The following is an 11879-nucleotide window of genomic DNA, read 5'->3' as shown; positions in this document are numbered from 1 at the left end:
CTCCTGGATTCCACTCGGGAAGCGCCTGCGGGCTTCCCAGCCGGCTGCTGGGTAGGCTGTGAAAGCCTAGGTGGTTACGTCCGCAGCCTCACGCGCGGGAGAGTGCATGGATGTGTATAGGAGGTTGTTCCCTGGGAGCCAGGACCCTCGATTCTTCCTGAAGGTCACGGAAGGGACATGGCTCCAGCTCGCGACGACAACTCGGAGCTAGCTTTTGGGTGCCCGGCCGCATTGGTGTGTTGTCAGTCTGAGCGGGGGCGTGTCACCAGCCGGCTCCGGGGTTGAGAATTGGGGCGCAAGATCCAGGGGCGTGGTCTAGTGTAGCCTCTGGGCCTGCCAAGCAGCACGTGGAAGGATTCCAGTGTTGCTGCGGGTAGCAATTTGGGGGCGGCACCCGGTGTCCAGGACTTGACCGAGGAAGTGGCCCGAGCCGCGATGGGGGCCAGGTAGTCACCGGACCCCAGGGCTGCTCTTGACCCCTTTGCTTCCGGGTTTTAGGGTTTAGAGCAGGGGGCTCGAAACTGGACACAGGAGAATTGGGTTCGAATTCTAACTGTTGCCAGATCACTCTGTGGGCCTCAGTTGCTCCTCGTACAAAATTCATAGCCGTGTCCCACAAAGTGTGGCCTGCTGATGCCCTCCCTCACCGGAATCTACTCTTAACTAATAATTAGCTATGCAGTTTCCCGGACTCAGTCCCAGACTCGGTCCCATACCGGGGGAGCCGCGGGGGATCTGCGTTTGTAACCAAAGCTTCTGGGGTGATCCCTGTAAATTCCTTTGAAAACCCTAGGATTAGAAGGTATCTGAAGGTATCCCCTGAGATGATCATGCCGTAGCCGGAGGCATGGGTATATGTAGTCTTGGCCTGTGTCAGGCTGCCCAATAATAATAGCTTTCCAATAATAATACCAACAGCTCCCAACTTCTCTGGACTGAGCTACCCCATTTCAAGCCCAGGGTGGGTGTAGTGCACCAAGAGCCCTCTCAGTAGAGCCCATCTGAACAGGAAGCCGAGCCCAGGGAGAGGAACATCTCGCTCTAGGTCACAAAGCAGTAAAGGGGCGAGCCAGAGTTCAACGCAAGTCCAAAGACTCCCAGTCCAGTGCTCTCCTGGAGCTTCCAGCGTCCGCCTGCATTTTGGGAGAATGAATCTATCTCCGCGGAGGTGGAGCTCCGCTGGAGTTCTGGTGCAGGAAGGGCTTGGCCACCCACGGCTCTCTACCCGACTCCGGCGTAGGCCACGGGTAGAAGGGTGGTCTCCAAGAACCGAGACCCTGTGTCCGGCTCCTGCTGGGGGCGGAGCCAGATCCAGCGACAGGCGAGCGGGCCAGTGCTGGGCAGGCTGTGGGCCTGACAGCCAATCGGAAGCCGGGGGCGCGGGGAGCGGGCTGGGAGGCGAGGCACTGGAGCGTGGGGGACCCGCGGGGCTACTTGCCTCCGCCCCACCCCCGCGGTGGGTCCAGGCCCTGCCTGTCCCGGCCACCGCTGCCTGAGCCGGCGCTCGCGGCTGCAGGCGGTAAGCTGTAGCGGGCCCAGCCTGCGGCTCCGGGCGCCCTCGGGAGGGCGGACCTGGGGTCGGACCCGCTGCCCCACGCCTTGGCCTCCTGCCGATCGCCACCACCCCTAGCCTCTCCGGCTGAGCTCGGCGCCCCAGAGAGGATTAAGTAAGTGCTGAGGTCGCAGCTTCTGAGCGAGAATGGAGGAATCACCGAGTCGCAGAGGCGGGGATGGGGGCTGGAGCAGGGAGGACTGAGGAACCTGGCAGAGAACGGTATGCGGGTTCTCCAGAGGTCGCGGTGCCAACCCATCTCACCCGTTTCCTTCTCTTGCCCTTTGGACCCTCTGGCAGACCCAGGCCCTGATGAGCAGGGCCTTTTCTCTGCTTTGGACCGAGGAGTAAACAGGGCCCAGCGCAAGAGTTAAGGGTCTGGTCCAAGGTCATGTCTGGGGTCAGAGGCAGAGCCACGGAAGAACCTGGGACTGCTGACGCGTTCAGCCTAGCTGGGGAGAGAGAGGGCAGAGAAGGATGAGCCCCCATATCCCTCTGCCAACCTTGCCCCTTCCTAAGGAGCCATCAGTGTGTACACGCCTCACACACACCCATGCACCTGCACGGGGAAACACCCCACATAACATCTATTGGCTAGCACAGGGATGTATGCATACAGCCATGAGTCATGTACCCCCCTCTCCCTAGGCCCGGTCTTCTGCAGTGTCGCTGGGACCCCTTCCCACCTTGCCTTACTCAGGGCCTCTGGCCTGGGAAGGGGTAAGCCACACCCTGGTCTGGGCGCATCTCTCACTCTCGGTTCCCAAGGGAGGAGGGAGGAGAGGAGAAGCAACTCAGAATGGGAGCCCCATCACTGCATCTGGGGATATGCTTCCTGTTTACCTTGTTTTTCCTTGTCCCTGCCAGCCCCAAGCTCTCCTGTGGGGGTCCAGTGACCTAAGAGCCTGCAGAGAAGCCCTGGGCCTGACATTGGGCTCTCTCCCCTTTCTGCCTTCTGATCTCTCTACACCTGTCATCCACCCCCCGCCCCCGCACCCACTGCAAACACAGCCTGGATCACACAGTGGGCTAGGTCGAGGGGCTCCTCTGGCTCCCCCTTTCCCAAGTGGTTTGGCTGGGGGGAAAGTCGATATACTGGGTGCTTACTGTGGATAGGGGTTACACTGAGCTAAGTCTTTTCTAAGAACTAGTTCATTCTGACATTTCAGTGACTTTATGACTCTGTGAGGCTGTGAAGGGGGGGGGTATTTTTTTGTTTTTTTTTGTTTGTTTTTAATCTTGATCTTAGACTCAGAAGAACTGAGATCCAGAGAGGTGGAGTGACGTGCCAAGGGTCATCTGACTCTTGGGCAAGTGTATCCCTCCAGGAAAGGAAAGAGCTGCAATATTTTTTTGTCCTCCAAGCAGGAGGTGAGGGTTATGGGGGGCAGGGGATGAGGAGGTGGGAAATGCAGGGAGTAGGGGTGTAAGGGCGGGTATTATGCAGGGGAGAGACTTTTTCTTTCAAACTTCCCAACTACCTTTCATATCTTCCAAGTATGATCACTATAATTATTATACCCTCAAAGAAGGGACATTTTCTCATGGGAACTGAACTTCAGTAAAGCATATGTCCTAATGTCCCCTGAACTTGCCCTTGCCCTCAAACTTTTATTTCCTCAGTACCTTCAGGTACTTGATGTCACCACTGATTTGTGTCCCAAGCCTCACATTTTCATTCCTTCTCTTCCAGCACCCAGGGCACCAGGGAGCTCCCTTTCTCCCTGGAGGTGGCAACCAGAAAGTATAGCAGGGGCCACGGGCTAGGACACTGCTGATGTCAGGAGCAAGTTTGCAGGCCGAGTGACCACAGGCAACCTCTCAGCCAGGGCCCTCTCAGCATCGGCATGGACTCCAGGATCCCACCTGCCGGGGGCTGGCTCAGCAGCCGCCCACCCACCTCGGAGCCTGACCTGGAGCCTGCCACAGAGGGGCCAGCCTCCGAGACCACCACTCTCAGTACAGAAGCCACCAGCTTTAATGACACCAGAATCCCGGATGTGGCTGCGGGCACAGCTGGCGTGGGCACAATGCTTCTGTCCTTTGGGATCATCACAGTGATTGGCCTGGCTGTGGCCGTGGTAAGAGCTAGGAGGCTAGGGCTGACCTAGGTGGCTGTCATTTGGAGGAGGGCGGGGGATAGGGGTGTCAGTGTTTTGATTTTAGGGACTCTAATCAGAAGATTACTGTCTGTTAATGATACCACAGTCTCCCTCTCTTTCAGAGATGTGTCTGGGGGCCCAGAGACCACAGGGGCTGCCTCTAGCTGGAAAAGCCAGAGAGGGTTCTGAGGATGCCTGACATCTTGAGCTGGGCTGTGAGGACCACGGAGGACTTGGGGAGGAGGGTGTTCCAGGTGGAGGGTCCTGATAGGCAAAAGTCTGGAGGCAGGCAGGAGGGTCTGTGAGCAACAAGCAGGACAGTGAGGCAAGTTGGGGGGAGGGGTGAATAGGAGTAGAGGCCTAAAGGCGATGGGAACAGATCACAACCAAGGTGTGGGTAGGCAAGGCAGGCTGCTGGTGGCCTTCATTCACTTGGCAGGTATTTCCTAGGCCCCTGCCCTGGTCCGAGCCTTCAGGTCCCCAGGGACTAGGGAGACCAAGGCCTGCCGGGTGGTTCTTATGGGACTAAGAGACAGATAAAACCAGTGATGCCAAGGGAAACCCAGGGGGACTGAGTTGGGGGATTGGGCAGGAGGACTCTCTGGACTGGGTGGTCAGGGACAGACTGAAGAGGCAACATTAGAGCTGAGACCCCGAAGTGGAGGCCTGGCCCCAGTACCACAGGGACAGACTGGTGCAGACATCAGGACGGAGGTGGACTGGGCTGAAGACTGAAGGTGTTCCCTGATAGGGGATATGATGTTTCCAGATCTGGTGTCTGTCCCCACAGATATGGGCCCTGCCTCTAATCTGCCACACGGACACTCAGAATGTCACTGAGGGACTGGTGGAGATGGTGCTGGCTAAGACCAGGAAGGGGGAAGGTGCACCTGAGCTCCCCCGGGAGCCTGACAATGGTGGCATCCCAGCCACCGCTCTGATGGCCGGCCTTAGGCTCAGGACTGCATTGCTCTGGCAAATAGGACCATCCGGTCCATCCGTGATCTGGCTGGAGCTGCTTTTCAACCAAGGTTGCCATATGGGCCCTGTGGGCTCCGGATCACTGCCAGGGAACAAGGGATGGCCAGCAAGCAGGCCAGGATGCAGCACACAGTGCGAGCGAGGCGGAGTGCCAGTGCTTCCCTTCAACATTCATGTGGCAGTGAAGCAAACCGAAACAGCCTCACCTCGGGGAAAAAGAGAGATCTGGAATCTGCCCTTGGAACTCTAGGCCAAAGATTGTGTCCCAGGAACTTGGGGGGCCTCCCTGATGCTTCCTTTTGGAGGAACATTCAGAGGGCCAGGGTGGAGGGTCTTCTTAGCCAAACCAGAGAAGTAGGAATGTTATGGGGCAAAGGCAGTGGAGGGCAGGAAACAGCTCCTGGGCATTAGGGGACAGGTCCAGAGGTGCTCCCTGAGGGCTGCCCCATCTCCCGCTGTGCCAGCTGCCAGCAGGGCCAGGCTGGGTACCAGGAGGAGCAAATCAGTGCCAGGCTGTGTGCCTCATATAGACTGAGTGGTATGGGTGGGCTTCCTGGTGGAGTTAGGACTGCAGCTAGATGGAGAGGCCTGGAAAGGAAGGTATGTGGGAGGGTGATGTTGGTAGCTGGGACAGAGGAAGCAGCAGGGGCAAGGCTGGAGATTGGATAAAGGCTCTGGCCTCTTGTGAAGACCCCTCTGTAGGACAGGACCACAGGGCTGGGAGGAGGGCTTGGGGCCAGGCCAGAGCAGAGGAAGTAGAAGGAGTCCAGGTGCTGGGGCTAGAACCACTAGTTCAGGGCAGGTAGGGCCTGGGGTCTGAGACCCAGAACTCCTCCAGCATCTTGCCCACAGGACAGCAAGAGTGTCCTCCACATGTGACCTCCTGGAGGGGATGGAGAGCAAGGGTCTCTTTGGGTTCTTTTCGGGCCTTTGGGGTTTCCCAGGAAACAAGCAGCAGGAGGAACTCTGGGCCAAGCTGGAAACCAAACCAACTTCAAGCTGTGAATGAGGCATAAAGGGTGTAAGAGCCACAGAAGGTTAGGGACAGAGTCTAGGGACACAGCTCTCCCCCAGGCAGAAGTGGTCATGCTGCTGTTGGTCAGAGATGACCAGTTTAAGCAACAGCCAGATGATGGCAGAGTCCCTGGTGCCCCTGCCCTGGTGGTCGGCCCCTTCTTCCTCCCTCTCAGCGCTTATTACAGGGCTGTCCTGCTCCATCCTGGAGCTCTTGGATCTTGTGTTTCCTCAGGCTGCCTAGGCCTTTATCTTCAAATCTTTCCAATGGGGGTTAAGACTCAGGGGCCTTCCTACCTTCCTCCAGCATCGGGTTCTGGCATTTAGTCTGGGCTTCTGTCCAGGGGACTCGAGCTCTCCTCCCCACCCCATCCACTAAAGGCTATCAGCCTCCCATAGAAACCCCAAAAGCCCAGCCCAGAGTCTTGCCTTGAGCACTGCCCTGCAGAGTCTAGCCACTACCTGTCCCCTGTTCTCTTTCCCCATACATGGCTCTGGGCCTGGGGCGGGGGGGATTGAGAGGAACGGGGGTTGCTAAACTCTTCCCCTCCCCCTTGAAGAGTCCAGAGCAGGTCCTGAGTGGCTGGAGCTGTGGTCTGTAGTGGCAGAGAGAGCGCGAGCCTACTCCCCACTTCATAGCCCAGGCACTGGGGGCATCTGACACACATCAAAAGGAGGAGCAAATGCAGGATGTGTGTGTCTCTGGGAGGGAAACACTTGGAGGACTTGGAGACCCATGGTTCTCCTGTTCATCGGCCTCAGCTTGTCCCTTGTCCCAAGTAACTGCCGGTTAATCAGGGGCTCCTTGCCCGGCCACCTGACACTGCTCCTTCTCTTGCAGGTTTTGTACATCAGGAAGAAGAAGAGGTAACTCCCCAGTTGCCATGTGGGGCTGGACCCCGGGGTGGGGAGTGGGAAAAGAGAGCCCCACCACCATCAGGGCCCCTCTCCCTTGTCCAGGAGCTGGATCCTTTCCTGCCCACTGAAGGCTGAGCATGATGACTTGGCCTCTGGGAACACCAAGTCACCCACGCCCCACTGCCCCCAGCTCCAGGTCACTGACTCCCCTGCCCTGCCCAGTGCCAAGAGGCTATAGCTTACACAAGGGCCTGGCCTAGGTAGTCCCCATGGACCCCACAGGTGACGTCTCTCTGGGCCATGGCCCCATCTGGTCCCAGGAGTGAATAACCATCCATCTGAGGGGTGGAGATGGTATCCACCATCTTGGATGAACTTGGATGGTATCTAAGTTCCAAAAATGCAAAAAATGGCCTTTCGTTTAATCCCAGGGGAAATCTGAACACCACCCTCCCCACCCCGCCCCCGATGTAGCTGTGTGCTCAGGCTTAGCCGCTCAGCAAGCAGGGCCTAGAGGGCTGGCAGGAGGGGAAGGGCCTTTCGTGCCCCCAGCAGCCTCTGCCCCCACCCACAGGCTGGAGAAGCTCCGCCACCAGCTCATGCCCATGTACAACTTCGACCCCACGGAAGAACAGGATGAACTGGAGCAGGAGCTGCTGGAGCACGGGCGGGACGCTGCCTCCGTGCAGGCCGCTGCCTCTGTGCAAGCCACACAGGGCAAGGTGGGCACTCCAGGCTCCCCCGGCCAGCCTGCTGGCTGCGTGTGACTCTGCCACCCCCGCTCTCCCTCCCTCCTCATGCAGCTTTCCAGCACCTGCCATGTGGTCAGGTGGCAGCTAGCCGGTATATGGGTTTTGTCAAGTTTGTTTAGAAACTGGTAGGATTTCTCCATGGCCACCCATATCCTGACTGCACAAGGCCAGGGCAGCCCTGGGAGCCAGCCCAGTTCTGCCCCTGCCAGCCTAGTGACCTTGGTAGCCCCCTTGGCCTCTCTGAGCCCCTGCTTTCTTATCCACAAATGAAAATCCCAGTTCTTGCCCTGTGTGCCCCCATGTCTGGGCTAGGAAAGCAGGAGAGGACTGATGAGAGAGATTGCTGTGGGCTAAGAGCCTGGTGCCTTTGCCCCACTGAGGGGCTGTGTTTCCTGAGTGGGTTGTGGGGGTCAGATTCTGGAACAGGGGCCTCTGAGTAGACTAGGGGGTCCTAGTAACAGGCAGACCCCAGGCAGATGGCGACCCCAGCCAGACTTGCCTCTTAACATCCAAAGGGTTGGGTACTTGCATGATCACCCAGCCAGAGCCACTGGCTGATTGCTACCAGTACCCCCCAAATCCCCGAGGGCACCGTGAGGAGGCCTGGCCTCTCCTTGACCCATGAAACCCCTTTGCATTTCTCCTTGCCTTGACCCCACAGCTTTGTGGGGGCATCTGGCCCTGTCAGAGGCAGAACAAGGGGAATGGATTCAAGAAGAGTCCACACTGGGGCTCCAGAGAACCCCTGGTTTTGCTGCCAGTTCTATGGCCACTGATTGGGACACATTCCCCATTTGGGGTATTTGAGATATCAGGCTAAAAACCTTGGTCCACCCAGCCCGTGGGACAACTGACAATTTGACAGTTGTTTCCTGGGCGCCTCCCTTGGGCCAGCCAGGGTGCTAGGGCTGGGAGGGGTGCGGAGGTGAGCCCCCTTCTGCTGGGAGAGAGGAGTGCATGCATAATTCATCCAGCCTCTAGGCTCACAGAGTAAGTGCCTGCTGGCAAGCTGGTGATGGCTGGGGGGCGGGGGGGAGGAGTCATCTGAGCCAGATGGTATTTCCACGCTGAACTTACAAGGAGAGCATTCCAAGCAGAAGGCATAGTTGTGCCAAGCACAAACAAGCAAACCATGAAGCAAGGGTGGAAGTAACCAGACCAGAGAGTACATGGCCTTGGTCGAGGTCCTTAATGCCCTTGACTGTCTCTCTGCAGACCACGCTCCCCTCTCAGGGCCCACTGCAGAGGCCCAGCCGGCTGGTGTTCACTGACGTAGCCAATGCCATCCATGCGTGAGCGGCCCGAGGACCGGCCTGGATCTCTGATGAAGATATCTGCCATCGTGCCCCTCGAGCTGCCTGCTCCATGATTGTTAAGACCCACTCTCAGGACCTGCTCTGCTGAGGCCCAGCTGTTCCAAGGACCCAACTGCTGGCTCTCCAGGCTCTAGAGAGGGCCCTGGCTAGGCTGGACATCTGGCTACTGAGGTCTCCTGATCTGAGGGCCCTGGCATAGGGGACAGCCCTCCTCCTGTCAGGAAGGTTGAGAGTCACTGCTGGCTTGCTTGTGTCCTGCCCAGACCCCTCACCCCATGGTCTGCTCCTCTAAGGTGGAGGATGTGGGGACATGGGATAGGAGGGGAGGTGGAGGAGAGTGGGGAGTGGTTCCCCTTTGTCAGGGAGAGACCTGTCTTTGGAATCCCCAGCGTCCTCTGGAATAGGGAGGGGCAATCAACCAGGTCTTGGGGACAGGGTGTGGTGACACCCGGGGAGAAGCCCAGGGATGAACCAGAACTGCCTGGTGGGCAAGGGCACTGGGAAGAGGACTGCTCCTACCCAACCCATCTTTATTTTGGACGTTCAGGAGGCCTCCCAGCCACCCTCCCTGGCAGGCAGCTATTGGCTGGGAAAGGGGGAGAGAGGCCGAGGAGTAGGTGTAGAGGGCCCTGAGAGGGTCCAGAAATGTGTTCACACGCAGGCATATGTCTGTCCTGCACAGGGTAGGAGGGAGACCCTCTGTATTGGCTCCACCATCCAAGTCCACCCCACCCCTTTCTTTGTGCGGGAGCACAGGATAGGCCACTCTCTGCCTTCCGCGTTCAGGGACTGAAAGGAGAGGGAAGCCAAAGTGAAGGTCGTGCTGCCCCCCTCTCCCCCCCGCCCCCCGCATCTCTTCACTGGGCTCTACAAGCCAGGTAACCTGCTTCTGAAAACGGTTCCCTGTCCTGGTGTATATTGGGGATCTAAGGTTGTGGGAGAGGCTACTGGACTGAGGGCAGTGGTTCCAGGCTGTGGGCTATCTGGGAACATTCTGACTGCCTGAAACAGGGTGGGCATAGCCCCACAGAGAACAGTTTTCTTAGTTTTTGATAGCACAGCCCACCCGCCCGACACCCCTCAGGAATTCTTCAACCAGTTTGGGGCATCTAGGCAAGGCATGGGACCAAGCCAGACCCCAGAAGCTGGGCGATCTTCTCCACTGGGCACGCATGCACACACGAGCATGCAGAAAAGCATGCCCACCCCCCTACCCCGGTGCCCAGCTTCGCCATCACCACTGTCCCCACTGATTGGAAGGGCACATGGGGGAAGCAGCACAGACCTTCTGTTGGGCAAATACCACATGTCAGGAGGGGAGGGCCAAGGAGACCCGTGCAGGGAAGATTTGGGATGTATTCCCTCCTCTTGGTGCTATAAATACATTAGCACTTGAACAAACTGGAGGGCTGTGGGTGATCTCGGGTGCACAGACGCTGTAAGGGAACTCGGCACCTCCATGTGAGAGCATTAAAGATGTCATTAAGATGTTTACACAAAGAGAGTGTGAGCCTGTGACGCTTGGGGTGTGAAACCCCAGGAGGGACAGGATTGTTTAGGGGCTATGGGGGGCCTGGAAACAGCCTGGCTGGTTTTCCTTGATCTGTCTGATGAAATGCCTCTGGCCCCGAGTTTGGGCTGCTCTGGGGCCTCATGTCTCAACTGTGGAATTGCTTCCTGTCTCAAATATGGGGTCACAATGGTGCCATCCCCTAGGGTGGAGAGGCCAAGTGGACAGGACCTTGTGGGGCCTGAGGAAGGAGGGGGCTTGAGCCCCAAGGTCCAAGGGGAGGTGGAGTGCTTCACTGTCCATAGGAACTGGGTCTGGAAGACAAAAGGGAACAAAATAATGGGGACTTTCCTGGAGCACAAGGGAGCAGGGGCTGGGTAGGAGCAGAAATCATTAAAGGTTATTTGTATGGAAACCACCGACAGGGTTCAGAAGGGTTTGGGGAGAATGACCAGGGTGACCAACTGTCTTGGTTCTCCCAGGACTGCCCAGTTTCTAGCATGGGAAATCCCACAAACCAAGACTCTAAGTGACATCCAGATTCTCCCCTAAAGAGCTGAGCCTTCAGGCTAGCATAGGAAACAAGGACGGGGTGAGCACCCCAGTTCCATGGTGGAGGGCTGGGCTGGAAACCAGGCTGTGGCACAGGGCCTTTGGTAAAGGTGAGGCCCCAAGGCCTCCATGGGCCACCCACACTGAGTCAGACAGCTGGGCATGTCAGTGATGACCCTGGGCTTGGCAGAGGGAGTTCCTCCCCCAGCCGACTAACAGAAAGTTCCCTAAGAACCATGGGGCAAGAGGGGAAGGGGTGGGTGGGCTCTATGCTCCCATCTTGTTGAGTAACCACTCAATCCAAGAATGTAGGAGCTACAGAAGACCCAATGTCTGAGGGACCCTAAAAACATGGGGCCTGCAGAGTAAGGCCAACACCTAGGAACTAGGGCCAATGTGGAGGCTCCAGAAGGACCCCGACCCCTTTCTCTCCTCATGCTCCTTTCCCATGGGTAGGCCTAGTTAAGTGGTGGGCAGGGCAACTTTTTGTAGGTGACGGGGCCACTGCCTCATGCTTGTCCCCTCACAGACCCCCTCCTCTTCCCTCCTCCCCACCTTCACCTTGCTAGCTCTCTTTCCCAGCCCCAGAGAAGAACCAAATTCCCCGTCAGTTTCCAGGTCTCCCACAGAGCATGGGATCAATAGTTATCAGGGTAAAAGGATCCCGTTGACATGTCCTTGTGACCGTGGGCCTGGCAGGCTGACCAGAACATCCCTCACTGCCCTCAGCCAGGCAGATATGGGGAGACAGTCACCTGCCCACCCTTACTGCTCCTGAAATCGGCTGCTAACGGAGGCCCTTGGGAAACGTCCCCGAGGGACACACATGGATGGGCGCCTTCAGAGGAAGCCATCTTGTTTAATGAAGTGAAGTGTCAACTTCCAGCCAAAGCGAATACAGTAATCCCGTTGCCTGGCTGCCGGCAGATGCCAGGGGCGCCTGCGGAATGTAAAGGAAAGTTCTCGTGGAGGCGAGCCCAGAAACTCCAGTAGAGCAGTCTGACCTTGTAGTGGATTCCTTCCAGAAACATTACTGAGCCCAGCTCTGTGGTCCTGTCAGTGAACCAGCTCTGTTGGTCGGTGTCTGCATCTCTGTTTGAGACGGAAGGAGGCAGGCATCAAAGAGGAAAGAAGGATGAATGTGTGAGTGTGTGATGTGTGTATATACACACACTGTATGTCTACAGTGTAGACACTGTATGTCTATTATAGCTACGTCTTTATGCAAAAAAAGACAGGGAC

At 57.4% G+C, this 11879-nt stretch overlaps 1 protein-coding gene across 3 annotated transcripts; it reads left to right on the top strand.

Moving 5' to 3' along the window:
* Positions 1–1279: 1279 nt before the first annotated feature.
* On the top strand, positions 1280–10893 carry C2H3orf18 (chromosome 2 C3orf18 homolog). 3 transcript variants are annotated; one of them, XM_059389815.1, is made up of 6 exons: positions 1280–1667; positions 2802–2923; positions 3246–3633; positions 6491–6516; positions 7082–7229; positions 8475–10893. In XM_059389815.1, the coding sequence occupies exons 3-6, from the start codon at positions 3400–3402 to the stop codon at positions 8553–8555; spliced, it is 489 nt and encodes a 162-aa protein (XP_059245798.1). In that variant the 5' UTR covers positions 1280–1667; positions 2802–2923; positions 3246–3399; the 3' UTR covers positions 8556–10893. The 3 variants fall into 3 exon arrangements, with proteins under 3 accessions (XP_059245798.1, XP_059245799.1, XP_059245800.1); XM_059389816.1 differs by lacking the exon at positions 2802–2923; XM_059389817.1 differs by lacking the exons at positions 1280–1667; positions 2802–2923 and adding an exon at positions 1699–1774.
* Positions 10894–11879: the final 986 nt, after the last annotated feature.

This window comes from Mustela nigripes, chromosome 2 (genome assembly GCF_022355385.1).
Source record: "Mustela nigripes isolate SB6536 chromosome 2, MUSNIG.SB6536, whole genome shotgun sequence".
Lineage (NCBI taxonomy): Eukaryota > Metazoa > Chordata > Mammalia > Carnivora > Mustelidae > Mustela > Mustela nigripes.
Note: the sequence above shows the minus strand (reverse complement) of the source record. Positions and strands in the feature narration are given on the sequence as shown.

Coding starts and splice junctions, on each gene's coding strand:
- C2H3orf18 (XM_059389816.1), top strand. CDS start 3,400: ATGGACTCCAGGATCCCACCTGCCGGGGGCTGGCTCAGCAGCCGCCCA. Junction 3,634..6,490: donor TTGGCCTGGCTGTGGCCGTG/GTAAGAGCTAGG, acceptor CTTCTCTTGCAG/GTTTTGTACATCAGGAAGAA. Junction 6,517..7,081: donor TACATCAGGAAGAAGAAGAG/GTAACTCCCCAG, acceptor CCCCACCCACAG/GCTGGAGAAGCTCCGCCACC.